The 27,932-nt window shown below is 48.3% G+C and overlaps 1 protein-coding gene and 1 long non-coding RNA gene across 2 annotated transcripts; one reads left to right on the plus strand and one right to left on the minus strand.

The window, feature by feature from the left end:
- Positions 1-753: 753 nt before the first annotated feature.
- On the plus strand, positions 754-27,884 carry LOC120953806 (transcription factor cwo). Its single transcript, XM_040374069.2, has 4 exons — positions 754-2,840; positions 22,938-23,061; positions 24,247-24,580; positions 24,656-27,884. The coding sequence occupies exons 1-4, from the start codon at positions 2,782-2,784 to the stop codon at positions 26,005-26,007; spliced, it is 1,869 nt and encodes a 622-aa protein (XP_040230003.2). The 5' UTR covers positions 754-2,781; the 3' UTR covers positions 26,008-27,884.
- LOC120953807 (uncharacterized) lies at positions 2,752-4,432 on the minus strand. Its single transcript, XR_005751411.2, has 2 exons — positions 4,123-4,432; positions 2,752-3,961 (listed from the first exon to the last, which is right to left on the minus strand). It is a non-coding gene; the product is annotated as an uncharacterized LOC120953807 (long non-coding RNA).
- Positions 27,885-27,932: the final 48 nt, after the last annotated feature.

Below are 27,932 nucleotides of genomic sequence, written 5' to 3' on the forward strand. Positions count from 1 at the left end.
AAAGGTAGGTATGAGTTTAACAGAGGGCGAACTGAACGGCTGACAGGGGCCCCGTCGATTTGGGAGAGATTTGGAGGATCGTCTCAATACCCTCCACCCCGCACACCATGTACAGCGGGGCTTCAACTCTTCTTACCACTCAGGGCCCCCGACACTCATCACTGGAAAAATTTCTTATAGCATAACTAAAACCTCTAAATAAACGGCAATAAATTCATAGTATTGTATTCATAGTATATTCATTGAATCCCATGGGAAATGCACCAAATTATGTTGTTGTAAACATTTTTTTCATTTTAATGTAGAGAATAAAATAACATGATGTTTAACATATTCTAAAAATATGTATGTCTCGTTTATCAAACGGAAATAATCATAAATCAAAATTTACAGAAAACCTATGTTGTGTTGCATTGTCAATCGAGATAATAAAAAGTTGTACGTTAAACATTAAGTGTTCAGCTCAAAGTTCTAATAAAAATAAATACATAAATAAATTAATGAAATTTAAATTGGTCATTACAAACTATCATACATTCGATCTACTAACCCTGCAACCGAGCGGGAGCGAGAGTGAGAGCGGAATTCCTTCTCGCATTCTTTACATCGCTGTATACGCATCAGCCGTGTGGCGGAAATAGCTAATGAGCGAGCGAGAGAGCGATGGAGCAAACGTGTACTCACGCTGGGCTGTGTAAGCGCTTGCGTATTTACGTGTGTGTGTGTGCGGGTGGAGAGTATTTTAACAATGACAGTCGCGAGCGCCCGCCTCTTTTCGACATTCATCCGCAGCTTCTGGCGTAGTACACGTGGTGTGCGCAGCAAAACTTCCACTGACCAGTCCGCGACCGCTAGTAGCGATTCTGTCTTTGCCGTTCCCTGTGCCTTCACCGCAGATAGTTGGCCGGATGTCCGATGTGTGTAATGTGCGCTGAGTGAAGAGGAAAAATACCCTGCAACCGTTTCGCTTACAGGCCGCTTTGCCGGTGTGTTTTTGTGCTGCAGATGCATCATCAGTGCAAGTCTGTCTAATGATCAAATCAGTGTACTGAAAGTAAGGCGTGTGGGTGTTTTGTTGAAAATTAAAAAAAAAATAGCAGTGAGAGTATGTGTTGAAGACCAGCCGTATCTAAATGTGTGCAGTGTGCGTCTAAACGAGTGTGGTGTGTAGGCATTTGGTGCAAGCTACAATTCCTGTATCGCAGATCTCGACGAAAGTGCATTTGGAAGTTTTTTTCGGAGGCAGCAATTGAGTTCTAAAACTTGCACAGTAGCGCACCACGAGTACGGGAGAGCTGGAGGGGAGCTAAAAGTGTACCATTCCATGTGGATGTGATTATTGATTTAAAGCAAAAAAGGGAAGCAATCACACGTGTCGGCAAGTGAGAGTCTATTTTCGTCCGATCAGCAAGAAGCCAGACGATTCTGTGGTAGTGTATGTGTGTCTGTGTTTGTGTGTGCAAGTTTGTTCATTTGTGTGGTTGCCGTACAGTGCCAGGAAGCGTTTTTCGCGGGAGAGTAAATAGCAGAAAATCAATCAAAAAGAGCCGCCAGTTTAGAGCGAGGAACATAGCCAGTGTCGCCATAGTTGGTGAAAAATCAGTGAAATACCGGACCCACCTGTGAAGTCCTGTGCTGGACAGGAAGTTCCGGTTGGGTAGGCGTGAGCGAAAGTGAGAGCGAGAAAGAGTCACTCAAAAGGCAGAAGGGAAGGCAACGCTGACCCAATCCTTTTTAGCGATCGACTCAACGTCCCCGAAAACCGTCTTCATGTATAAGTTCTTCGTGAATTCCAGTGTTAAGTACATAATCAAGTAGAAGCGACTGTTCAATTGCGCGAGAGGCTGTGTGTGTGAGAGAGAGTGTGGGCAACAGGAAGTGGAGTAAAGGTCAAATCAAAGGAAAAGCTCACCCTTGTGTGTACAGCAGAAAAGGCTCGTGTGAGACGCACGTGCTAGTTTTCCCTAGAGAGAAAGAGAGAACACTCTCCCACCCCAACTGGACACAGCTGCGTGTACCGCCACGCAACACTTTCCATTTTTCTTCCATTTTCCATTCCGACCGTACCCTCCACAACGGATTTCATGTGTAAAGCGGCAGCGACCGGGAAGAATACGCTCCTGCTCGATAACAACAAACGTGTCCGTTCGTTTTTCCGCAAACCGCGCTACACGCACTTCTGCTCCGTCTGGTACATCATAGAGGGACGGTCCGGCACGAGGAAAACACCGCACGACCCGTTTGTCTGTATCGCTCGCACTATCACCCGGTCCAGCAGCATCCGTGAAAGCCCGTAGAAGCTGACTCCGGCCACCACCGCCCTGTTTAGAACCTGAAGCGATTGCCTCCTAGCCCTCGTTCAGCACTCGTTCAGTGTAGTTCAGGATTCCGCCAGTACGCGCCTGTACCGACCCGACGAGTGACTTCGAGTCGCAATACGCCTAGAGACGGTCTCTGGTTTTGAGGTAGCGGGCAATACACGCAAGTAGAAGCAAGTGTCCCAAGCTGTTCTGAAGTTTTCGTGAAAACAACAAACAAACAAACGGACGTCTGAGGTGGTGTTGGCCAACAGCTGTGCCAGCGGACCTTTCCAGTAAAGCGTGAACTTTACATAAACAGAACAGAAATCTAGCCAAAAAAAGAACAAAAGCAGCATAGTACCAGGGCGTGCGATCAAGGTGCGAAAAGTGCGGTGCTAAGTTGGTGGCAGCAAGTGCGATCACTTTTCCCGTACTCGTAACGTTCGAGAAGTTGCAGCGCAAAGCGGAACCCAAGAGCACCATGGAAGCGTACTGGGAAGCAGCGAATGGTCATGCACCGCATTCTTTGAAATACGAGAGGTAAGTCACACACACACACTCGCCGAGGGCTGCTGCTGCGGATGATCTGTTGCGGGATAGACAAGACAAGAAGTCACAGCGCGATGCTGCGAGGTCCGACTGGCGCCTCGGCCGTGTCTAGCGAGCGCTGCGGAGCAATGTGCGGGAAGTGCGGTTCGTGTACTAAATAAATAGCGCGCAGCATATCGAAGAAGCTCGCCCGTCCGGTCCGGGGGTCCGTTGCATGATAAATTCTTGACCTCTGTCAAGGTTGCTCCCTTACCATAAGAGGGAGGCGAGACGGGACCGGACGCGAGTATGGTTTGCTGGCCCGTTTGAACATTGGACCGGTTTTGTGCCGCGAGGATCGAATGTGCTGACACAGAGCCGACGCACCGCACCTCAACAAGCGTCCCGTGGCGTGTCGCGCGTCCCATGTGTTCCGTTGGTGCGCTTACGGTGTGCGTTGTATTTTTATCGATTTGATACTCGATTTTAAACTGCGCGAACCAGCTAACCGAAGACGTTTTATCGCGAACCGTGCATTAGTTCTACATTGTTAATGGAGAACTGGGAAAGTTCGATACTTGTGCGCACCCAGCCACACATAGATACGCCAGAAAAAAGCAAGAATTTAAACAAGCATTGGTTTTTTTATTCAGAACGAACGACTCGGGCCGTAGTGCTTAATCATTGGTTGCTTAATTAGCATGAAATTTAGAACAAACTCAGTGGCCTACCTGTACCTTCATATACAGGGCATTAAAACGTTTCGTGTTTAGCAAGTACATCAGTTGTTGACGACGTTATTGATGACTTATTTGTGGTTCAGCAGGCAACAATCCCTATACCCTTCCCGAAAGCGCGACAAGTGGTCACGTGTATGTGGAGAAGGGATTTAACAGTACCGACCGACCACCGACGACACACCGATGGCCTCGTCCACTTCCCTGTTTGCAAAATCAACAGCAAAAAGCACCACCCTGCTAGGTGCTAATCGTGTACCGTGAACCGATGAGCAAAAGCCCTCTTGACTCGTCTGACGTCAGGTTGTTGGCCGGGTGGTTTTTCTTCCTCTTTGGTGTTTAAGCCAGCGCTCGCCCCCAGGCCCAGGCTTCAAGTGGCCCCGGAGGAATGTGGTCCTAATGCAAACAAATAGAGAGATGCCCGTCGATAACAAAATGAGGCTCTTTGTTGTGCCTTTTCGCCCACCCTGTGCTGATGCGTCTAGCTGATGATGTCTTGCAGGGCTTGGAGTGGCAAACTCTGGCAAACTGCTTCAAAGAGCTTACTCAAAACGTACCTCGTCCACCAGCTCTCTTTAGAACCGGGTGTTCGTCATCGGTACTCGCGGCTAGTTACCGCGGCTGGCTTATCAATAATGGGACGGAGCTGTCTGTGTCGTTGTTCGGTTTCGGTGTATGTTGTGGTAGATAACAGTCCGGGGTCTCGGTGTGCGTGCAACCGACGAGCGAACGCACACAAAGCCAGAACGGGCCGTCGGAAACGTGGACAACGCTAACCGCGATCCGCTGACCCCTGTGCAGGTGTCGCCCTGGTACACCCGAACTCCATTTCCGCTCGCGATAGTGGTCCAGTTCGGTCACGTAGGCTTTCACAAGTGGAATGCCAGAAATTCAGCTGGATTTGGGTTCAGGACTTTGGTTGGTAAAATGAACGATGCTAGTTGTTGGGGTTGTTAATACATGCGGTTTGATCTGTGGTTTGAAGCTACGAGACGTATGCGGCATGTTGTGCAAGGAAGAAAAGAAGAAATTACAATGTTTACAATGGTATGCAACAACTTGGCAAACGCAAAACCTCAATCCCCGTTGTCCAAGTTTATCGGCTGTCCAGTGATGGGGATGGAAAGACCTAGAGCTTGGCCTACAAGTTGTTGGCTGCTGCTGGTTGTTGTTGCCACGATGCTATTTCTGGCACTGATAAGAGTTCATTCGCTAACCGTCTGGGCGGGTGAAAAAGGTTGCGAAGAAAGAGAGCCAAGAAACAACAACAATGCATGCCTTTCTCGCCTCAATCATCATAATAGCATACAAACACACACACACACATGGACACCAACAAATTGTGATAGAAATTGTTATCACGTGTGGCACACGGGTACGAAGCAGCACACATACATTTACAAGATGGCCCACCATCGAGGGGGTGCGATGTCTGTCTGGTGTGTGTTAACTGGTCCGGGCAAAAGGGCGTATGTGCCGCTGCCACCCAGTGCATCGGCCGGGCCCCAAGTCCCGTGCCAGACAAGTGGCGCTGTGTGCGTGTGCGCTGGAAGAGAGGAGCGCCTGTCTGGCGTCCGCGCTGTGTCAGGTGATCCAGACCCGGCCCGAGTCGAGTGCCTGCTGTGTGATGGGTCCAATCATGGAGCAATGAGTAGCACTTGTTTACGGGTCCGCACATCCTCTAGCTGTTGTGGAGTGCATAAAGCTACTGACGTCCAACAGCGAGAGATTGTGTGAGGCTGTCGCTGCGAAGCGTAATTTCTAAGAGCTCTAGAGCCTCTAGAGTGACGCGGCTTGACCGTATTACAAAGATCTTTGAGGTGTTTAACCTCACGAGGAAGAAGCATTGAAATAAAATCGACACAATCGTCACCGATAAACGTGATACTTAATGCGCCAAACATTGGAAACGGAGCAAACTCCTGAAACTAATTCCTGAAGGGTAAACCAAAATTGAAACGCTACTCCAGAATCACCTGGCTAACATCTTCAAGCCCAATCGAAGGATACAGTTGTTCCGTTCACGAGGGCGGCGACTACTGTGTGCGTGGCACACATCGCAATTCCGCTGATTACGGCACACGCAAACCGGCAAGTAAAGGCCAGTGGCGAACGGCAAACAACACCTCCCCCCCTCCCCTCTCCGTCGTAATCAGACAGAGCGAGATCTTCCTCGAGAGCAAATTGGCTTGTTGCTGTTGCCTGCTGCCATCGTCGCGTTAACACCCCGCGCACGATCACGTGATCAACGCGCATGAGTCAGCCCGCCCGTTGATATGGCCGTGGTAGGACGCGCGGCAACACGTTGCAAACTGGGGGGTGCTGCGTCCCGTTAGCTCTCTGCTGGGACAGGAAAATCCTACGTCGCAAAATACCCTTTCCAACGCCCTGGCCCGATGTGCTAATGTAGTTGCAGGAAATTTCGCATTTACGCATCAAACATTTATTTGGGAGGGGGAACGACATCGGAGTGAGGCAACGTCGCGCTTACGGGTGCTTATCATTGTGAAAAAGGGGAAGCACTTGCTAGCGAGCAAGAAAGAATGGCGAATAGGCTTTGGCGATAAAGCATGCAAACCCCTGACTGGTTCGCCGCCCCGTCTCACGTGTTCCAGTTGCTAGATAATGCCGCGAATCGCGTCAATCAATCGATAAACGCGGGGCGAGTTATATGTCTGGGGCGGGTTTTACAAAAAAAAAAAGAAAAAAGAAAACTAAACTGATGAACTGTTTTGATGCAATGCTTTTGATACGCTGATAAGAACCAACCGGAAATGTACGGAGCTGACTGTGTTTTAGTGTGTATATGTGTGATTTGCTTATATCTTGGTCGCTTATCTGGTTCACCGCACCGATCCCTGGAGGAATGTTGTGGTTCAGTTGCAAAATCGTTCCTTTTGGGTTCATGTTTCAAAATCCGTGCTAATTGCAGACGACGCTGACCTTACCGACTTACCAATATATTTGCAAGTGCTCCCGAAACGCCTCAGATGTAAAGAAATATCGCATCATTTAAATTGATTTCGCTCGGCTCTAAAGTGGCAGCAATGATCCGGCTCGGCAAGCTACAGCTGACTTGAGCCGTGCGAAGCACAAGTAGCTGATCTTGATCAACACATGATGTGCTATATTTAAAAGCAGGATGCTATTTTTGCACGCATTTGCGCCCGATCGAGCATAAAGTGCGTGGGCGGGGCAGGGTGAACATTGTGGGATGTGTATATTTGTGTTTTCCCTTCACCGTAAAAACCCAAATTCCTCGTCCCGCGCCAGCCAGACCAACACACACACATACACACACTCGATTCGGGCAGAGTGAGCGCCAGTTGGACAGATGGGTTGGGTGCTCGGATGGCGTGAGATTTATTCATCTGTTTTCGTCGAATGCTCTCGACGTTTTGCTGCCGCTGCTGCCCGGTTTCGACATGGCGTAAACGTAGAATGTCCTACCAACGGAAAACCACTGCATGAATGACCACTTGGTAAACGCATTGCGCACGGTTGTGTATCGTAAATACAGCGGGAATCGATTTTTGCACAAGATAGTGCTTTCTGCTCCGATTAGTTCGTCACCGCGGAGGTGAACCGTACCGTTTCGTCCTTCGTGCAGCTTTAATTTGACAGTCAGTAGCAACAACAACAAAAAAAGAAGCTCCTAAAATTATTGGTCACTCGACGGGATGCGGAGATGCAACCGAAATGCTTCGAGCTGCGTTGTTGCCGACGATGCTTAGCAACAGCATTACGATGCGAAACTTATCGCACAACGCGCAGCCACAAACAGCCAACCGAAATCAAACAAAACAAAACAAATGGCGCGTGTTGTCCACTGTGTGATTGTCGTGTACCAAATTCTACTTCGCTCGTACTCCTCTCCCGCACTCCTCGTACTCCCCCCCCCAAATCACATGAGTAAGCATAAAAAAGGTAGACAAGCATTATCACGAACTGCTTCTTAGCGCTTGCGTGTATTCCTATTTTGGACGCCGAATCCGAGCCGATGGGGTTCTGGTTCGCCGAGAACTGGACTGGATGGAAGATGACATTACGACCCAGCTACGCCTGTGAAAGGGACGCGATCTTTGCGTCATGCACGGCAAAGGTCACCGAGGTCTGCACCGGTGGGGGTCCCGGTCGTCGTCGTACGATGATGGAATTTGCGAACCGAAACCAAACTCGCGCACCAGTTGAATCTCCTAGAACTCTCGCATTTCCAGCTGGTACGGAAAGTCCGTTTCCTTTCCGCCTGCCAACAGAGGTCAACGCTGATAGCAATGCTGACGAAGATGGCGAGTATGTTTTGTTTTTCCTTCTACCGTTGGTGACATACGCCATTGCTTTGGCCATTGCAAGTGTGGCGAAGAAGTTACATTTGTTTGTTTGACCATCATTCGATTCAGGTGGTTGGCTGCATCGGCGTAACGATCGGCTTGGCACTCCAAGCGCAACGACACTTTATTTATAGTCATGTTTTGCGCAACTCATTTTTAGCAAGTTGTTTTTTTATCATGATCATGTATAATTTTGCGTGCGTTTATTTTTAGCAATGCGCTTGTAGTGACTTTGTCCCGCAACAAACAAAAACAAGCGCTTCAAGAAATTTTGATAACGTATATTTGAAACGATGACGGATTTGTCTTGTTTTTTGCGCCCGGGTGTAAATTAGCTAACTATCAAATTGTCAGACTTATATTAAAAAGGGGTCAGGGTGGACTGTTTTAGCAAAGCAGCTGGAACCATTTTCGCTCCACAAAATGGAGGAAGAAAATGGTTTTTTCCCCCGAGTGCCGGTCAGCTTACCACGGCTGCGCCGCACAGCATAAAACACATCCGGCACGGCATGATGCTAGGGCCGCGTGCCGTTCGTGTGCACACTATTTGCGTCACGTTTCCGTCACGCGATGTGCTGCGCGTCAAGGTGCGGGGGGTGGTTTATTTTCCACCGCTTTAAAAATACAACCTACCAACCCGATGCCGTGGGGGGTTTCCCTGGAATCCTCGGGGCAGAAAGGAAAGCTGCCGCTATCTTTATCCTTGTTCGCTGGTCAGTGCGGCACGCTGTGTTAGGCTGTAAACGATAACATGCCAACGCGGTGACGCTATTCCCGATGGGTTATAAATACTTCTGTTCAACACATCGCTATTAATGTTTTATTACTTGGTAAACCATACTAAGCGTTTGATTGCTGGCAAATGGCTAGGTTGCAGGAGTAATACTTGAAGTATCGTTTTTTTCTTTTCCTGCTAGTATGCAAGCCATAGCCGCGTTGTCTTTAGTGTGCTTGATCAATAGAGCTCATAATTGATGGGAATATTCCCAAATATGCAGGGTCTTTCTTCGTCCAGACATTTTTCCGAAAGACTGCGTCTATGGTGCTTAGCATCATTGACTACTTTCAATAATTAATGAAAATGTCCTCCTTTGAGGAGTCTAACTCAATTAAGTCTATCAAAGTTCTAAAATGAATAATGCTTTTGTAGACTGCCACTGAAAATGCCGCCACTATTAGCGCCCGACACGAACTTTTCAATCCAGCACCAATTTAGTGCCTCTATCTAACCGATCGCACTCAACCCCCATCCGCTCGCTAGAGCCTCCAACTAGACCGGTTGTTGTCGTTGCCGCTGCCTGTTGCCAAGTGAACCGATCGCGCCTCAACCCTTCGTGCACGGTGGGCGCAGGCTTTGGCGGGAGGCGGGAGGTGTTAGGTGAAAAAATTTCCGTCACGTGTATCGGCATGTGTGTGTGAGCGAGCGGCTCGCTGCGTCCGCTCGGTGTGGTGGGTTTGTGCCGCCGCTTTCCCGACAGCAAATTATAGTCTGGGTCATACGTTTTTCCAGCCTTCAACTCCGTAACCTCGTAACCGTTACTGGCACGCCGCACAACAACAACAACAGCAAACAGCAAAAACCTATCGCTGTTCAACAGCAACACACACACAAGCAAAATCGCCGGAAAAGCCGATTATGCTTCCGCAGTTGCGATGGAGACTGCTATTAGGTTGCTGCGGCAGCAGACTTGAAGCGTTTGCTCTTTTTTTGGTGTTGTTGCTAAAGCAATTTGAACTTCGTTCTTTTTGAGAAGGATTTTTGTTAAGTTCTGTAGCTCTCTTTGCGGTGGTTATTTCTGAGTCACAAAGTACGTTCAATGTTTATAATACGATGGAAAATTGGTATGAGATCACCGCAGTGCATAGCAGCTGTTAAAACTCCTAACGATGGAGGCACATGCACGACGAAACACGTGTGCTAGAGAATCCACCTATTGGAGGCGATTAAACAAATAGTTCAAAATTTCTATCGTCTGTTATTGCTCGATTGAACGCTGTTAACACGAAGAAGATAAGTTAACCCAAACCTCCACGGTACATGTGTGTCGCATCGCAAAAACAATCTAACGTACGAGTGAATGGTGGATAAAATAACTCTTCGCAACTCATCTTGCCATTTAGCTACGGACCAGTGATCACGTTTTGTAAAGCTTTTTTTTCTGCGTGTTGTGCAAACGGTCGTTGCTGGATTTTTAAACACTTTTTACTCATACCACGTTAAAAAGAAAAGATAAAGAAGATCTAGCGGAGGAGCAACAAAAAACACACCCATCAAACACACACATATACTTTATGTGCGTACAGACTGGTCGATTAATATGTTTGCGTTGAATCCGCACATGTTTCGCGTGGTCACCGCCCCGACGATGCTGGTCATGCGTGCCGTGGCTATTTTTAGCGCGACTCACGAGCCGCTCAACAACACTTTCGGCAGGAAGTATGGGGTGCGAAGTGTGAGGGAGTTCAAGACAAGAGGAAGACGCAAGAGCAACATCTACCAACCAACTAAAAAAAAAAAATCCCCAAAATACCACATGATCACTGTGTGGCGCACTGGCAACACTGTTGCTGCCGTCTTGCCTTTCGCGCGATGGAGCCGCGCAAGTGTGTCGCACGAACACACACACAGCACACGGGGTGGTTTCTTCGGTTGGCTCAATTCGTCTCGCCTATCATTTTTTGTATTCTTTTTTTTCTTGCTGCTTACTCTTATCATATCTTTCGGCTACTATTTGTTTAGGTTTTTACGTGTCAACGGTTGGTACCATCCCGTCCACGCAAGCTTCGATCCGATCTTGCGGTCGGAATTTTAATTTCGCATACCACCTCTATGGAAATCGGTTGAGCGTTCGCGTTCTCGCGGCAAACCATCGTATGCTGGTCAACGCGCGTTTGGCTGCCCTCAAAGCACCGGGTGGGGGAGCGCTGTGTTTATGCTGTTTTGCTCCGTGGGAGAACAAAGAATGTGCATGCATGCGATGACGGCGGCAAAAAAAGGCAACCCCGCGCTGTCACACGTTGACGCAGAGTGCGACAAATACCACGGCCCATACCATGAATAACACCAGTTGGCGAACCGGTATAGTAAGGTTTTGATGCGGTGTGTGTGCGTGTATTACTGTTTTTTTTTTTTTTTTTTTTTTTTTTTTTTTTTTTATATTCCGCTGGTCTGTCGACCGCGGGCACGACGACAACAACGGTATGACCGATCGGTGATCAATTTCCGCGTTCGCATTCGTTTGGCGCTCGCACGATCGCACGCTTGACGAGTGAGTTGCGTTAGCGGATGGACAAAGGCGCTGATTGATAAGTGTCTGGTGTTCACAGGACCCGGGGGGGAATTTAGCGTGATTTGTAATAAATCTGATATGATGGACCAGATTTATTTTTAACAAAAAAAAAAATTACTGTATATTGTTTATAAAACACTCCAACTATATACAATCTAGTACGATTTGAACTTCTCATGACACCTCCACCGGGAGAGAAGTGAAGGGACAGCTTTAAGCAGCTCTTTTGTAAGCTAATACACGCCCGGAACGTTAGTCTCAGGTCGTCCCGACCTGGCGTGGGGAGAGTGGGGTCGTGGGACAACTCGAACGAGACGCAACCTGCGCACACGGCAACGGTGGCTGATCGCAAACAGGCACGGGCGCACGTTTTTGCCATTTAAAATCAATCCAACGGCGTCATCGCGCGATCGCAAACGTTGACCGGCGAAGCTTGGTGACGGGGGTTTCTTCGCGCGGGTTGGGACGGGTGCTGTAAGAGGGTAAGTTGTTTCTTGATTCCGTGCTCCGGCAAATACCGGAGACGGGTCGGTGCGTACTGGCTAGATCTTGAACTTCATTTTGAAGCACAGTTACTGGGCATGGTAAGGTTGGCAGTTGATGATTCAACCCGTTAAATTTAGTTGTCAGTTAGTTGTTGTATTTTTTTTGCACGATCCGTTTTAATGCTGATCAATCCGGTTCAACGAAAGGAAGTAGATCAGTCAGATCCTCCTGAGTAGGGCTGAAGAATATGAAAAACGTTTTGGATGTGTTTGTTTGTAACAATGTGCAAGAATGTAGTGCAACAGAAGATACATGACATTTGATAGTTGGAAAATGACAGTTGGGGAATGATATTTTAATTTCATATTTATTTTGACATCTGGTGCCTTAAACGATGTTAAAATATAAAACCACACGCTTAGCTATTAGATCTCAGTTTTTAAAGGTAGGTTTTTTTCTCTCAAGAAGTGATCGATGACCGATAGATGGCAAAAATTAAATTATTAAATAAAAAATAATACGTCAAACATAATACCATCAGAAAGTTCCATGAGAAACATTTCTGGAGTTATCTAGTGTTAATTTTATATAATCATCAGAGTTAAGGGAGTCTTTTTTATGATTCTATGAAAACTCATCAACATTGTTCCCTCGAAGGCAAGTATACAACCCAATGTCTTAGCGTCAGTTCCCAAAACAAGCACCAGTAAGACAACCTTCAGCCAAGAGTGCAAGTTTGTATGAAAAACCTTCCACCGTTGAGGCATTGAGGGCCAGCGTTTCGAGTTAAAGTAAACACACGGTAACCTCCACCTGGCAGCCATCGTCCAGGAAAATTATTTCCGTCCTCCAACCAGAACCTTCCGACCGACTAAAAAAGTCAAAAGAAAATGACCCAAGAATGTACCATGTGGCTGTTGCATGGCACCTCGGGGTGCGCTAAAATGTTTACATCGCACACTGGCCAGAAAGGACAAACACTGCCGCCTCCCTGCCACCCGTTCCGCGGCGATGGGCGGATACTTGCTAAAGATATTTTCGCTCGCCATAATTACCATTCCCCGGGCCTGGGGTGGGCAATGTTGGGGCGTGTGGTCAGCTCACCCGCCCAAATGTAGCATCACGTGAGCATTCTTTTTCCGTTTGGACCATTGTCGTCGGCTGCTTTCCTCGCAATGTAACGCGGCGAGAGTCACGCACAATGACGGTGCTGGTATTTCCATCGCTCGCCACTTTTATTTAGCAACACTCGAACGAGGCCAGCCGAGCATTGGAGATTGATTAGCGTTGGGATGAGTTTTATTTTCTTCGAACCCGTGCTATATTTACTACCTCCATTCCACCACTCCCTTGCAGCGCCTGTGTAATCGTCTTTAGTGCCAAAAAAAAGCAGATCCACTACCAGACTGCTGCACATGTGCGTTAGTCTCTTTCTCGCGCTCCAAGGTTGTGGCCGGAACGAATGTTTGGAAACTCGCCCGGGGCTGCGGAGTGCTGCTAAATGGTTGTGTCCACAAGTGGACGTAGCTTCATAAGCCCGTCACGATCAGCTAGACACGTGCATCGATGCTCTCTTCTAGAAGATCGACAAATTGATTTAGCTCATTCGAAAGCACTTCGGGATGGCAGGTGTGAGATGATTTGTAAACAAATACACCACACCGAGCTGCCAAGTGTTTGGGAGGAATTGAAAGTAAGCTGGTTGGAAACGTCACTGCTGTATCTTTCCAGTGCCTGCCACCAATCAAAGACAGAGTGCTAGCGTATAATTGAACCATGTGGTATGGCGATGGCGATGGTTTCAATTTTCCCGATCTCGGCAGAACCGGTACCGGCAGCGCAAGTGTCGGAAGGAAGTCGAAGGCTAACTACTTCCCTGCACGTACTGCATGTACACATTCCTGCCTGTCAAGACGACGAGGGCCGTTCGACTTTGGACAAGCATGTGCTCAGCTGTGGCTTCAATGCTGCAAGTGTAGTACTGATATGATCATCAAAGTCCATGCGCCCGCATGTGCGTTCTCGCTGTGTGGCTATAAATAATACTCGTTCTTGTAGTGGACCTGCCCTAGGGCGAAGAATTTTTCGAGCCTCGCTTGTACCAAAAACCTACGCAAACAAGCTAGAGTCGTTGGTAATACATGATCTAAAAGTGCATATATTCAAACAAGAACATCGCATTTTTGGTTCCAGTTTCGTCTACACACCTGTTGTTATACTCTGGAAAACGTCCTAAGCATGAACTTCTGAGGCCACATTAATGCAGCTGTTCAATGGCAATCGATCGACTTAATGCTTTGGTTTCCAGCAACAAAAAATGGTTTGTTTGTACATTACAGCTCGGTTGTTACATTCTTTAAGGATCGATGGTTGAAAAAAGCAAAAACAAACCGGTTCACAACATTGCCGTGTAGGAATAAAAAAGAAACAGAAACTCCCAACCGTTCGTTCGGCATCTTGTTCGATCAGTTAGTATTCTTTGCCCGGTTCGAAAAAGTGCTCAAATTCCCCCCTCTCATACTGCATCTCACGGAAATGCGCTCGTGACGGAATGCAATCGTGCAATAGGGACGGTTGGCAATTGCAGCCCGCTTGGCACGTAAGTTTGAACGGGGTTGGAATCGGTTGCAATTTTTTTCTTCTTCAACTTTTGCCCGCAAGGAGGGTGGGAGAGATTAATTTATGTCGATAAAGGAGAGCTGCGGGCGTGCAAATAGCAAATCCAAAGCAAAGCGCGAAGGGATTACCGGCCCGAACAAACATTGTCGCCAAGCGGGGGAGGGCCGGGGTTGCTTGCACAAACAGGAAATCCATCAGCGATCTGTGGGCTCGTAGCGCTCGGTAGAATGTAAATAAATAAATAAATTAATATGATATCTTGTTTGCCTGCACTGCGCACAGCCAAGTGCCAGGAGTGGGGGGGGGGGGGGGGGATGCTTGCGGTTGGAGCGTCTAAGTGAGCGGAAATGGTGGCCACGCTTAGGATGCACAGGCAGGCAAACTTTGTGTCGGTTCGGTGGTGAGAACTTTGCTAGAAATGGTGCGCTCGCTCGTACGGTGAGTGTTATTGAAGTTTTTTCGCTTCGTTTCAGCTGCATCAAATATAACGGAGACAGTGGGTATGCATTGGGATTAGTGATGGTTAAAGTTGGCAAAAATCCGGAGTCGACTCCGATCCGACTCCGATAAATTCGGAATCGACTCCGGAAGGTAGGTCCGCGCTGCAATATCCGGAGTCGTTCGGAATCGTCCGAAAAGGCTCGGAGTCGTCCGGAGTCGTTCGGAGTCGTCCGGAATCGCCCGGAGTCGGAGTCGTTCGGAGTCGTTCGGAGCCGTCCGGAGTCATCCGGAGTCGCCCGGAGTCGCCTGGAGTCGAAGTCGTCCAGAGTCGTTTGGAGTCGAACGACTACGAATGACTCCGACGACTCCGAACGACTCCGAACGACTCCGACTCCGGCGACTCCGGGCGACTCCGAACGACTCCGGACGACTCCGAACGACTCCGGACGACTCCGAACGACTCCGGGCGACTCCGGCGACTCCGGACGACTCCGGACGATTCCGGAAGACTCCGTTAGACTCCGGGCGACTCCGAACGACTCCGACTCCGGGCGGATCTAGTGGTTCCATTTTGCCGGAGTCGGATTCGAACTAACAATAGTCGGAGTCGGATTGGAGTCGTGGGTGCGCTCCATACAGGACATCCCAATTTGGGATTGGAATTGAACTCAGAGCGCGTTTGCAACTTTCTTCAAGATTGGTTTGTTTTGCGACCAACAATGCTCACGCGAATCACTTGAAGATTGTCTCTGTTTTTCTATTGTTGAAATTCAATTCCTGCAAAACTCATTAGTTGTAAAAAGAGAGATTTTTAAATTGATTTCGTTATAATTTTTTAATGCTGGATTAAACCGACGCAGAAATAGGGTGTTAAGGTTAAGGTATGCTGTAACGAATGATGAAAAATAATGATAATATTAAGAAAACGCTGTCTAATAGTTTATTAGATAAATTGAAATTTTAGAATATCCATTCAAGTACACAAATCAAACATTTGTAAAGTAAAAGTTGCGCTCACAAAATGTCCTATAAGGAATGGTAACTGGCACCATTCGTGCGCCATCAGTGCTGCCATGTCAGTCAAGTGGTGACTGCTGTTTCGTCGGCATGCAACGCCACCGATCTGCGTTAATCGTGATCCATCATCGTCCCAGCTCTAGAGGATGAGGGGTGCGGGGTGGGGGGGGGTGTGTGAGGGCCCACTCGCGCGAGCTTAGCTCTCCTCGCGGACGGCTTATTGGCCGCATGGTGTATGTAATTTAACGGCGCATGACGTCGGTAGATCCGACGCGACACATTCAAACGAGAACGAGGCGAGCAAAACTGAGAAGCTAAACAGAAAAAAAGATGAAGAGGGTGGACGGGGGGTGGACGGGGGAGAAACACCAACAGACACACCACGCCGCTATCACGTGCAGGAATGGGTTGGCGTGCCAGCAGCAACGTTTGTGCCTGACGGATATTTATTTTCCGTGCTGTTGTGTGTGTGTGTGTGCATGGTTAGGGGGTGTTTTTTGTGTGTACACCAATCCCTCGAACATTCGAACGCCTGCCAGAAGAGAGCACAAACGCAGCACGCACACAAACACACACACACACACACACCCGTCTAATGGGGAGGTACCGCCTTAGCGAACACTTGTTGCCCGACAGCGAAACGCCGCCATGGCACACATTGAGGGGCCACTATGCGCCGTTCCGGAGGGTGGTGGCCGCACGGACGGTTCCATGCGGTAGGCCCACCCCGGTCTGTGTGTGTGTGTGTGTTTGTTTGTGCGAACGTGGGTGTGTTGACGAACGAATCGAAAGAATTCTACACCAGCAAACAGCGCAAACAGCACAAAGGCGCGCTGCTGCGCTGCTGGCGTGCTCGTAAATGCGGAAAAAGAAAGAACGCGCGCAGAACGGTGGAGACGGCCGGTGGACCTGCCCGCCGGCAATGGATGGCTTGTGGTGCGTGGCGCGCGGCGGGTGTTTTGGGTGGTTTTGTTTTGCTCATTCGCTCCCCCGGGCCTGCACGACTCATTGCACACGCTTGGGTGCGATGCAGCCGACACGTGAGTGCGCACTTGCGGTGGTGATGGTGTAGCGCGCGGCCACCGTGCGGATTGCTGTTCGCTTCCGCGTAGGAACACGCCGAATTGGGGTGGGGCAGTGTTGGATTTGTACTATCCGTCTGCACCGTGTTGGCATATAAAATGTGTAGGAAAAAAGCATTTGGAACACATCAAAACCAGCTTAAACATGATTAGGAAGCATAAATGGATTATTATCCACTGCTTAACAGTATTATTATTGAGTAGTGGCAAACATTAAACAAATAATGAATTTGACAATGCCTCGGAGGAAATGCATTACACACAAAGAGTGCACCAGACCGATCATCCACGCTCAACGCAAATAAAGCAAGTTGCATAAAGTGCACACAAACACAAACCTGTACACACACACACACACACCGTCGTTGTATGTACGCGTGACAAACGCAACCGGCGACACTTGCCGTGATGCACTTCGCTGGCGGTGGTAACCTTCGACGAGTTTATTGACGTGCACACGTCCCGTCCCGTGTCGCATCGCTGTCATCCCACCATTGGTTTCCCCTCCTTCCCTTTTCGCATTCAGACCAACGCACGTACAACTCGCGAGAAAATTCACACGATCTCTCCCTCTCTGTCTGTGGGCCAGGTTGTACGTAGCCCGGAGCTGGCGGATGCAAGTGCAAGAAGTGCAACTAGCAGGAGTCACGTTACGAGAGCTAGCGCGTTACCATCCCGTGTGTGTCGTGCAAAACTTCCCTTGGGCAATACAGTGCAGGGGGGTAAAGGTAAAGGGCGCTAAGAAAGACGACGACCGGCCATTGTGCCGAGACGTTCTGCAGCACATGGCAGGAAGGCGGATTTATTCTCGCGAGACCACTTCCGGATCCGTCCCCATGGGCCGGTGAACAAGCGGACGGTGACGTTAACAAAACTGTATTTACAGCTGTGTGCGAGCAACCCGTAGCAGCAGCAGCAGCGGCTGACTGAAGAGTCTTAATTCAATGAGGAAAATTAAAGCAAAAACAAACGAAAACGAACTGCCCACCTTAGGCGGAAGAAATAGTTTCCTACTGCGCTTTTTTTACGCTTGAAAGCAACAGGTTGTTTTTGAGACAGCGTTTGGACTTGCGTTTTACCGTTCGTTCGGATCGTCGAACACAACCATCCACGGACAATTTTGGTGCGATCACGTGCCCAGGCCACACACACTTACAAAACAGGACGTTCGATTCCTACGTACGTCAGGGGCAAACATAATGAATGAATCAGTCACCAGTCGACGCACAATCTAGCAATGTCGTTTGTCGATTGTTGTTGCGATCGTTCTAGACGCTTCGGCCGCGCCCTTTCTATTTCCGAAACCGTGTCGTTTGTTTTTCTCTAATTTTTTTGTTATATTTTTAATTTTAACAACCGTACCGTGACGCGCCTTTTTCGTTTGCTCTGTATCCTCGCGCATGGGACGTTGCGTGAGGTGGACCCATGTTGTAAGGCAGTTAAGGTGACCCGCTGGGAAGAAGAGTGTGTGATATTTTTGTGCAAATACATGTATTGGATTTCATAGATATTGCAATATTAGAATGTTGGCTAATTAAAATAGTCACAACTGAGCAGTTAAACAACAGATAGCTAGCAAAGAAAATAGCTTCCGGTATGTGGCCATAAACACACACACACACATACTTTAAAATAATTCACGCACACACACATATATACACACACAAGACGTGACGGGTGCGCCAAGTGTCGGTTCCATTTTTAGATCATGGCCGCGCCTCATCAAACATCTTCCCATCGCTACCGACCGGCGCTGCAATGGAATCTTGAATCGGCATTAAACGTAGCTGTTACTGGGGACGTCGCCTCACGTTTGAAGAATTCTAGGCGTTATCCATCCTTGGGTAAAGGACAGCAGTTCTGTATTTGAAAAAATGTGCCAAAGTTAGTGAACATATGTGCGCTAATGTCGACATAATAGCATAAATCTATTTCAGTACAGTTTTTTAGTCGTTTGTTCTAGTGAAACCGTAGATAAGCGCAGTTCCTCTCCCCATTGGGGATACAGCCCGGCTCCTCGTCTACATGTGATGAAGCGCCAGCTTTTGGTGGATGCCAACGGCCCGCATTGGCTCTCGTGTAAGAAATGCCAACATTCAGAGCAACTCGAGGGGCTTCGGCGGGAGGGATCTGTCGCTACAGTTTTGCCAGCGCCTCTCTCGCACACGTTCGGTATGGCCCAGGAATGGCGGCGGCAGGCAGGGTCCGCTGACGAGTGTCTCTCGTTGGTCACGTTTGTTGGCATTTGCTCAAATAGTTCGTTTTCATTTGCCTTTTTTTTCCTCAACACTTTACAACTCTTGTGTTGTCTGCAGTGTGTTCGTTCGGGTGGCATCACCCCTAACCGCGTCGACTCTTTCACTCGCTCTCTCTCTCTCTCTCTCAATCTCTATGTGTGCATAATTTTGAATGATTAAAAATAGCACACACGAGGCAGAACACCCCCAATGTGCACCATCATTTCTCTTTCTCTCTTTCTCTTGTCCTTATACTTCCCTATTTTCCTATCCCCTACGTGATGATATCCCATCGAACAGGACAACGTAAACGATCTGTATCCGTTCGCCACCGCCGGATGGTATACAACACCCGATACAACGTTTCTGAGCCTCGCTAAGATGCGTGCCATAGGAAGCGAGATGAGAAAAGTTGTGTGTATACATATGTGCAACAGCACATTCTGTGGGGATTTTTTTGGCAACGGCGTCATTAGGCCGATGCTCTCCCGTGCAAAAGGTAACAGCACTGGCGGACTGGCGGTGTGTTTTGCCAAATCCGAAGCGCCCTCCCCCAACGCGCAAACTGCCCCAATCGAAACGTGGGGCAGTATGCAGCCTGCGAAGAAACACGTTCGCGATTCTATTTTTCGTTGTCAGCTTGGGGATGGCATCAACAGCCGCGCAAAAAAAGGGAAACGAGTGCATGCTGACACGAGCGAATCTAGAGGGATGTTTGTGTTAATTTTTTTACAAGCGGCACGAATTGCGTTTGCCACGATGCCATTGATGGCTGACTAATGAATTTAGCAAATACAGAAGAAGGTCCAAAGGGTGGTACAAGCTGTGATTTTTCACTCTCTATATAAACAAAGCACAGATGCGGTGGATGCATATCAGTAAAACGATCTCAATATTGATTGAAATGGAGCGTTGGATGAGATTTAGTTCTGAGAGATGAAGAGTTTAGGCATTACAAGTCGGTTGTTTAAAACACTTCGTTTACACAACTTACAATTGCGTACCTCAAAGTCTTATTTGTTGTGTTTCTTGTTTAAAATTGAATAATTAAGCAAACCGATGTCCGTACCGATACTAGCGCTGTTGTTTGTTCCCATCCATTTCAAATGTTGGAATAATACAGCGAGACGAGCTGATGCGACGGCGCTGGGTGTAATTTATTTCGACGCACAGTTAAGCGGGAAATTTATTCCACAACACCGTGCGGTGGGCTAGAACACCAAAAATATGGGCTACACAGCAAAAACAAAACATGTGATGTGGAACCCCGTTAAACCGTTTACAAGTAAAATCGCTAGAAATCTTTCTATGATCTGGAATGAATTTAAAAGTGAGATCCTGGACGGTCCTGGTCGACAGCGGCAGCCAGTGTACTTTGACCACATTCTAGACCACCCGAGCCTGGGCTGATTTGCTCACACACACTCTTAGCCAAATGCCCGTGCTCGGTCACGTAGTGTCCTTTGGCACGTTGCGCAATGCAAACGAGAACCGTTTCCCCAAAATTCCTGATCTACCACTCCCGATTGCTCCATCCATTGCCGCACAGAGGACACGTAACCGGGACATGTGTGTGTGTGTGCAGCATTTCTCCGCCGGTCCGTGCGTGGCGCACGGAAACATGTGACAATTTGTGTATGTAAATGGGTGCCTAGCAATAGAACCCAATGGGTGTACGGTTGGGGGTTAGCATTAGCCCGAGGGACACCCCAGTGTCGCACGCGGAAGCATGGCCTTTATCGTGGCTCGCAGACGACGGCACAAACAGAAGCAAAGCTTGGCGCGTTTAACGGGCAGAGCATATATTTAAATCGCAACTAGATAGCGCACCAGAGTGTGTGCGCGCGCGTTCGGTCTGAGCACGTGGGCTGTGTGCCGTCTTGGAAGTTTGTATAATTTATTTCTCCCTCCTCCTGTTCTCTCCCTGTTTTCGCTCCGTTTCTTAGCCGGTCGTATTACAATTGGAAATGGTTCACGTTTTCCAGTGCGCGAGAGCAAAACAAATCGTAACAAACAAAGTTGAAGTCAATCAACATACGCGTTGTGCCCGGGGACGAGCCGGGAGCGCTTCGATGCTCCGCCAGCCCAGCACACAAAAGGATGCCGGGGAACGCATTCGCATTAACTGGAGCACGCGCGTGTTCACGTGTTCCGGCTCGCCGGCCCAGCCAGCTGTCCTTGTGACCTATTGTTTTGGTTCGGTGGGATGCTGCCCGCGCACGCGGGATGGGAAGAGGAAGCGACAGCCGTTTTCAATCTCATGCTGTCGAAAGTGTGACTTCGTGCATGAGTCACCGAGTGACTGCATGATGGCTGCCCGCGTTGTTGATAATGTGATGGCCCGGTGGCACGTCTGCTGCTTTAGAAGTCTCACGCTCGCAAGGCGCGCTCACGCGGCAGTATCACGCGTGGATCGATGACGGTCGTGGGACGGCATAGGGTAGGGCTGGCGGTTGGCGATGCAAGTCGTTGTGGCAGGACAACGCGACAACTGCTGGAAATTTACACTTTTCTAATGCGTTTGCGAGCAAAGAGTGCAGCGCCAGGGTGTGGAGCCAAAGATTACCTGCTTCGATGGGCAAGTATCACCACACTCACACATTAATCACATCGCGCTCAAAACATTGGCAGCGATACAGGAGAACCCACTTGACACGGTTGCCCATGATCCAACAGCCTGGAGCACACCACGTCCAGAAGAAGTTATCGGTGGCACGATACGGCTTGTCGGTAAAACGTGCGCTAATTAGTGTGGGTTTTATTAGCGACAGCGAGCGCTCAACAGCACTGCTGACTAGTTGCTGCCGTAATGGACACATTGTTGCAGTGCTTGTGCGCTGCTGCCTATCCGATGGGTCATCAACCGCTAGGGCAACCGATGCTCCAACGCTTGCCAACATGGGTACGATACCGAGGTGGGTGGTGTGTCGTAGCGCTGCAACCTGCTGCATTACTCATCCTCACACAGGGCAAGAAGCGAAGGGAGTATAGTATTGAAGCCACCCGTGCTCTTCGTCACGCTCTTTGTCTTTCCTATGATCTTATCTTAGCATCATCATAAACCTACCCGACCTGACCCCTGATAAACCCCTGCCGATCATAAGCCTTTCCGGTTCCACCGCTTCCCCAGGCTCGGCAAGGACTGGTTTGCGCATGGTCGTAGCGTAATGTAAATCACCTCGATTTCCGTTAAACTACAAAACCATCTAAAGGTAGCAACCAGTAGTCCTCCTGCTGGTTGAATAAAAAGAATGAATAATGAGTGAACCTCTGCATTTCTATAAGGACCGATAAAACGTTTAAAATATTATCCAACCTTTACGTCTTCCTAAAAGCAGCAACGTTTTGAAGAGGTTGTCGCCTCCTCAGAAGGATAATGGTAATGATTTTTGTACTATATGTGGGACGGTATGGAAAATGATGAGATGACTTCCTTTCGACGCGGTATATCTCTTCAATTTCAACGTTGACCTTCAAAGGGTGTTCCTCAGCGCAACAATGTACTTTAATGTGTGGTCAACAGAGCAATGATGGAGAACATCCAATACGTAGGAAGTGGTGCTGGGTGGCGATGTTCTACACTTTAACCTTTGAGAGAGGCAATATAATAAGTTGCTTTAGCCATACGAAAGCAGTAAAAACCAATAGAGCAATAACGTTATGACTTTTTCATACGAACAAGAATAAAACAAGCAAAATGAATTATTTTCTATTGAAAATAAGAAAATTGATTCTATATAAAATAGTTGTAAAGTCACACGATTCATGGTATCAATCCATAAAACCTACCTTCAGTTTATTCTTTTTTATATTTGAATAGTTTTTTTCTGCCTTTGCTAACCATAAATTACTCTGTTTGATCGTTGCAGTGAGGCTGGTGTGCCCGGATACACGTATTGCGGTGAGCCGGGGCTCAACTTTTCCGCCAACAATACCACCTACAGCGAAGATGATGCCGATTTTCCACCAGGACGACGGGGCAAAACATCACGGGTAGGCGAGACTAGACAGATTTATGTTCCATTTTCCGCTCATCATATTACGATCAGGGTGATTAGTATGGCGCGCTTCTATTCCAACTTGGATTACCAACCAGTATTTTTTAAATCTTTTATAGCATATTTTATTCCCATTTTACGCCGCAATGCGTAGCATCTTGAACATAGTGTAGATAAAGATATTTTAAATACAGAGTTTAGAGAGTTTATAGTGCACTCTATCTAGTTCCAAAATTAGTCAAAAAACTAAATATAGTTTACTACCAAGATTCGTAGTCTATATCCATATCTTGTCCAAGTTCGTATCGAATTCCCCGAGCTCATCTTGTCAAGGCTTCACTTAGCTACTCAATAAGAAGGACACTGCTAATCCCCTTCTCCCCCCTCTGCATCAATCTTAAAATAGATGTTGCTGTTGAACCTCCTTGATCTAGAAACGTGAGAAGCGTGCACGAAATAATAGAAACGACACGTGATTATCTGCTGTTGCCATCCCTTAGTATCGGTAGAGTAGCTCCCGCGGCTCGGCACGAGATTCCAGTCGAGGTCTTTTGGAGCATTGATTACCGGGCGCTATCGCCTGTATCGATGGTAATGGGGGCACGCGGAGCAGTACAGCTCGGCTATCAGTCAGCCAGCGTTCATGCTAGCGATACATCACCGGATCCGACACCGTTGTCTTATCAATTGAAACACGTCAAACCTTAATCGATGTCACCGCGTCACACCTCGTTGCGGTCGGACAGTCGGCACTAATTACTGCATCCGCGTTCCGTTCGCTCACGTTCCCTGCCTGTTGGTAAAACAACAAACTACTGCTTCGTACCGTGGCACGAAATCAAGCGTTTCATTTCACGTGACATGACATGAGGAATCAATCGAATTAATGAATAACGATTTGGTGGCGAACATGCACATGCATTCAGACACCGTTTGGGATTGAACGAGCGCATAAAACAACAGTTCTGATTCGTCTGGCTTGCTAGTTCCGTGAATTGAATTGCATGAACTGATTGGCAAACACATACATTTTAGAATCTCTAGAATCGTTGCATTCAATTTATGTATAGAATTGTCATGCAAACAACAACAAAAAACATCCATCCAAAATCATGTCAAACCAAATCAAAACAACCACACTAACCATGCTGTCTATCGTGTTCCATTTCTCCATCCGCAGCAAGATCCATTGTCGCACCGGATCATTGAGAAACGGCGCCGAGATCGGATGAACTCCTGCCTGGCCGATCTTTCGCGACTCATTCCGCAGCAGTACATGCGCAAAGGTCGGGGACGGGTGGAAAAGACGGAAATCATCGAGATGGCCATACGCCACCTGAAGAACCTGCAGAGCCAGGAGTGCGGCCGGGAGTCGTCCTGCGCCGAGCAGTATCGCCACGGGTACAACGAGTGTCTGGCCGAGGCGGCCAAGTTTATGATGCGCGAGCGGGGCGAGGAGATGTGCTTTCGCATGGTCGCCCACCTAAAGGAGCACTGCAATGAGATTATGAAGGGTAGGTGTTTAAGCGTGTGTAAGTGTTTTGATATAGTCCGTTGGTTGTGACCCGTTTGTTTTGTTCGCTCCGCAGGTGAATTAAGCAAGACACGGTGCGGCACGGAGCTGGCAAACGGTGGCAGCCCCATCTATCTTGCCGGCGGGCAGCTGGGCCACCTGCGGGAAATACTCACCTGCCCGTCGGATCTCGAGCACAGCAGCAACGACCATCACGACGTGAAGGATCTGAGCTTCCGCAGTGCGACGAGCACGAGTAGCAGCACGCACAGCAACAACAATCCGCCGCAGGCCGCCGTCATTACCTCGACTGCGCCGAGCATCGTGCAGCACCATCTGGACACGTCCAGCAACCACTCAACGCAGGACTACGACGCACCGTCCCCGCCGGCTCGGCTGTGCCCGAACGGTACCGGCGCCAGCCTGCAGCAAGACACGAACAACAACATCAACCAGCACGAGAGCGTCCTGCGCACGATCCGCATGCGCAAGTTCTCGGAGCACGCTTCGCCGGAGCACGAGCACAGCCACAACAGCTACAAGTTCAAGAACTACATCCAGCAGCGGTTTTCGCAGGACACGCACGAAAATGGGCACGGGACCGATATCGATCGCAGCCCGGTATCGCTGCACGAGGATCAGCATATGCATCAGCAGCCGCACTCGCTGCGCGCATCGCCACTGACCAACGGTAGCAGTGGCAGCATGTCCGGGGCCGATTCCAAGTCCTCCAGCACGAGCACACTGACCGGGAAGTCGTCGACCGTGGCATCGTCCACGGACGAGCCACTCTCACTGAAGCGAAAGCTGCCCAGCACTCCTGTCAGAAATGGGGCCGAATCGCCGGCCGCAGGTCCGATGGAGAATGGAGCGCACCACCACAACCACCATCACCAGCAGCAAGGGGCGGCGGAGCAGTGCGTGCCGCTGGAGAAAAAGCTGGCGCTCGCTAGGAATGGCCACCCGTTGGCAGCGTCATTGTCTTCGTCCTCCTCTTCGGTGACGCCACTGCCCGCGTCCGAGATCAAGCACGAGCTGCTATCGTCGATCGGAAGTGCGGTGGTAGCGCTGGGACCAACGGCGACTCCCGCCTTTGCACATCACCATCACCAGCAGCAACAGCAGCAACATCACCACCATCCCAGTTCCTACCATCCGGTGCCGATTTTTGCCTGCCACACGCAGGGTTTCTACATCCCGCTGAACGTGGACTACGAAACTCTGCTGCCCTACCTGAACGGGATCGATCTGCTGAGCAAAAACTTCCTCCAGATGCCGCCGCTGCACCCGATCAGCATTAGCGTGAACTACACGCCCGGATCGCTGGGCGGCAGTGGGGGCAGCTTGCTGCTGAAGGCATCGGCCGTGAACGGGCTCAACTCGCAGACGAAGGCAAAACTGGTGGAAGGTATCATCAATGGATGTTAGGACAGACACACCCCCACCCCACACATGCGCATGGAAGCACACCGACTTAGAAAGTTGCATTTTCTCGTGCCGTTCTCCATGGGTCGATGTTGATCGTAGAGGATGTATGTATGTTTGTGTGTGCGTGTATTCTACTAGCTGTACTAGGATAATAACTTTTCTAGGATCGTGCACAGCACGGTCGTGAGTAGCTTAGAAAGGCAGATTTAAGGAAGAGGATGGCAGATTTAAAGCCGTACCAGCTCTTCAACGATACTATCAATCCAGAGAAATCCTAGAAGGATAGCATTGCGATGCGAATGTAGTAGGGTGCTGCACGAAAGGCATGAGTTAAAAACTGTAAAACAAATGTAATCAATAACGTAGCTGTGGCAGATATCCAGTTCCGCATAGGACACACATATTTAAACTCAGGTAACACAGTCTCCATCTCTATTTGTGTGCTGGACTGTGTACGTACAATTTGCTGTTAGTCGACGACGAATACACGCGTCCAAAGGTACAGATACAACCCAATAAAGTGAATACAGTTCGTGAAACTGCAAAATGTTGAACCAAGTACGGAAAGCAAGGACAATTTGTTTAATATTGACAGGTCTGGGTTTTCCCTCAGTGAGGAATAAGAGATTACACAAACTGCATACAATTCTTATACGATCGTAGATTATTCCAAAACTGTAACTACGACCATGATTTGTTCGTACGTTTACTTAAGACGTAGAGACACCGAATGACCTCAACCATCATAACGATCATTGTTCATATTGGAAACAGACAGGAGGATGAAGAAGATCATTCGATAGGGATTTTTTTGTTGTGTTCGAACACCACCACCACCACCAGCACCACCTCCGCCACCAACCTTAACCACCAGCACCACCTAGTCCTTTACATTTTTAAAGCGCTCCAGTTAGATCAAACATGATTTTTTTATTAACGTCTAATGCACACTCTTCAATTTTATTTTCTGTATTGTTTAAAGGCTCCGAGAACTTTCTTAACCGAGGACAATTAATCTGTGATACTGTGGAAAATAGTAGGAAATGTCGGGCTGGGTGAAAATTACCACTCCCAAAAACGGGAGGAAACACGGAAAACATGTGCCGTTGCGTGAGAGAAAGAGAGAGGTTATGAGAGAGAGAGAGAGAGAGAGAGAGAGAGCGATAGAAAGAGAGTGAGAAAGTTGAAAGGAACCATTTTAAATAGTGTGGTTTGTAAATAGGAACAACAACAGGAATAGAGATGTAATCGGAAGGTATATTCACTAACACAGAGTGAAGCATTTGGTGGAGAACTTACAGAAAAGACCATATGTGTAAAACAAGTGATAGAAATCGAACGAGAAAAGAAACAAGCAGACCACCAGCAAACAGGGTAATTGTGCTGTGTGCGTTGTGTGCATATTCCTACACCGTTTGCGAGGACAATGCGCGACAAGAAGGGAAAACGGTAGGAAACGAAAAATATTGGTAGCAATGGATTACTCCTTCCCACCCACCAACTCTGCCATAGGTTGGGAAGCAACCAGCACCTCTACCAAAATGTCGTTTAACGGTATACATTTGTACGTAATGCAGCCCGAACGTTTTTTTTTTTTGTATAAATCGCATACAGTTAGCTCTGAGGTGTCTTTTTTACTTTTTAGCCTTTTTTATACATTATACTGAACCAACGCAAGTATCTGAGTAAACAAAAAACCCAACAAATCTACCAACCCACATGCATATGAGAGAAATGTGCGTAACCAATGTGAAACGGCCAGGATGCATATGGGGGGCAATTTAGAACAACGCCGCTTAAAAAGTGGTATTGAACCATTATATCCATATACATTTGCGCTACAGCCAGCGAAAAATATAAGTCTATATAAAATTGAACCGAATGTTGCTTTCTATTTTTATTTTGTGTGGCTTGTAGCATAAATC

The sequence above is a fragment of the Anopheles coluzzii genome, chromosome 2, assembly GCF_943734685.1.
Source record: "Anopheles coluzzii chromosome 2, AcolN3, whole genome shotgun sequence".
Taxonomy (NCBI): domain Eukaryota; kingdom Metazoa; phylum Arthropoda; class Insecta; order Diptera; family Culicidae; genus Anopheles; species Anopheles coluzzii.

Excerpts from the sequence above, each read along its gene's own strand:
- LOC120953806 (XM_040374069.2), top strand. The coding sequence starts at position 2,782 with ATGGAAGCGTACTGGGAAGCAGCGAATGGTCATGCACCGCATTCTTTG. Across the intron at positions 2,841-22,937 it reads CATTCTTTGAAATACGAGAG|TGAGGCTGGTGTGCCCGGAT; the intron begins GTAAGTCACACA and ends TGATCGTTGCAG. Across the intron at positions 23,062-24,246 it reads GACGGGGCAAAACATCACGG|CAAGATCCATTGTCGCACCG; the intron begins GTAGGCGAGACT and ends CTCCATCCGCAG.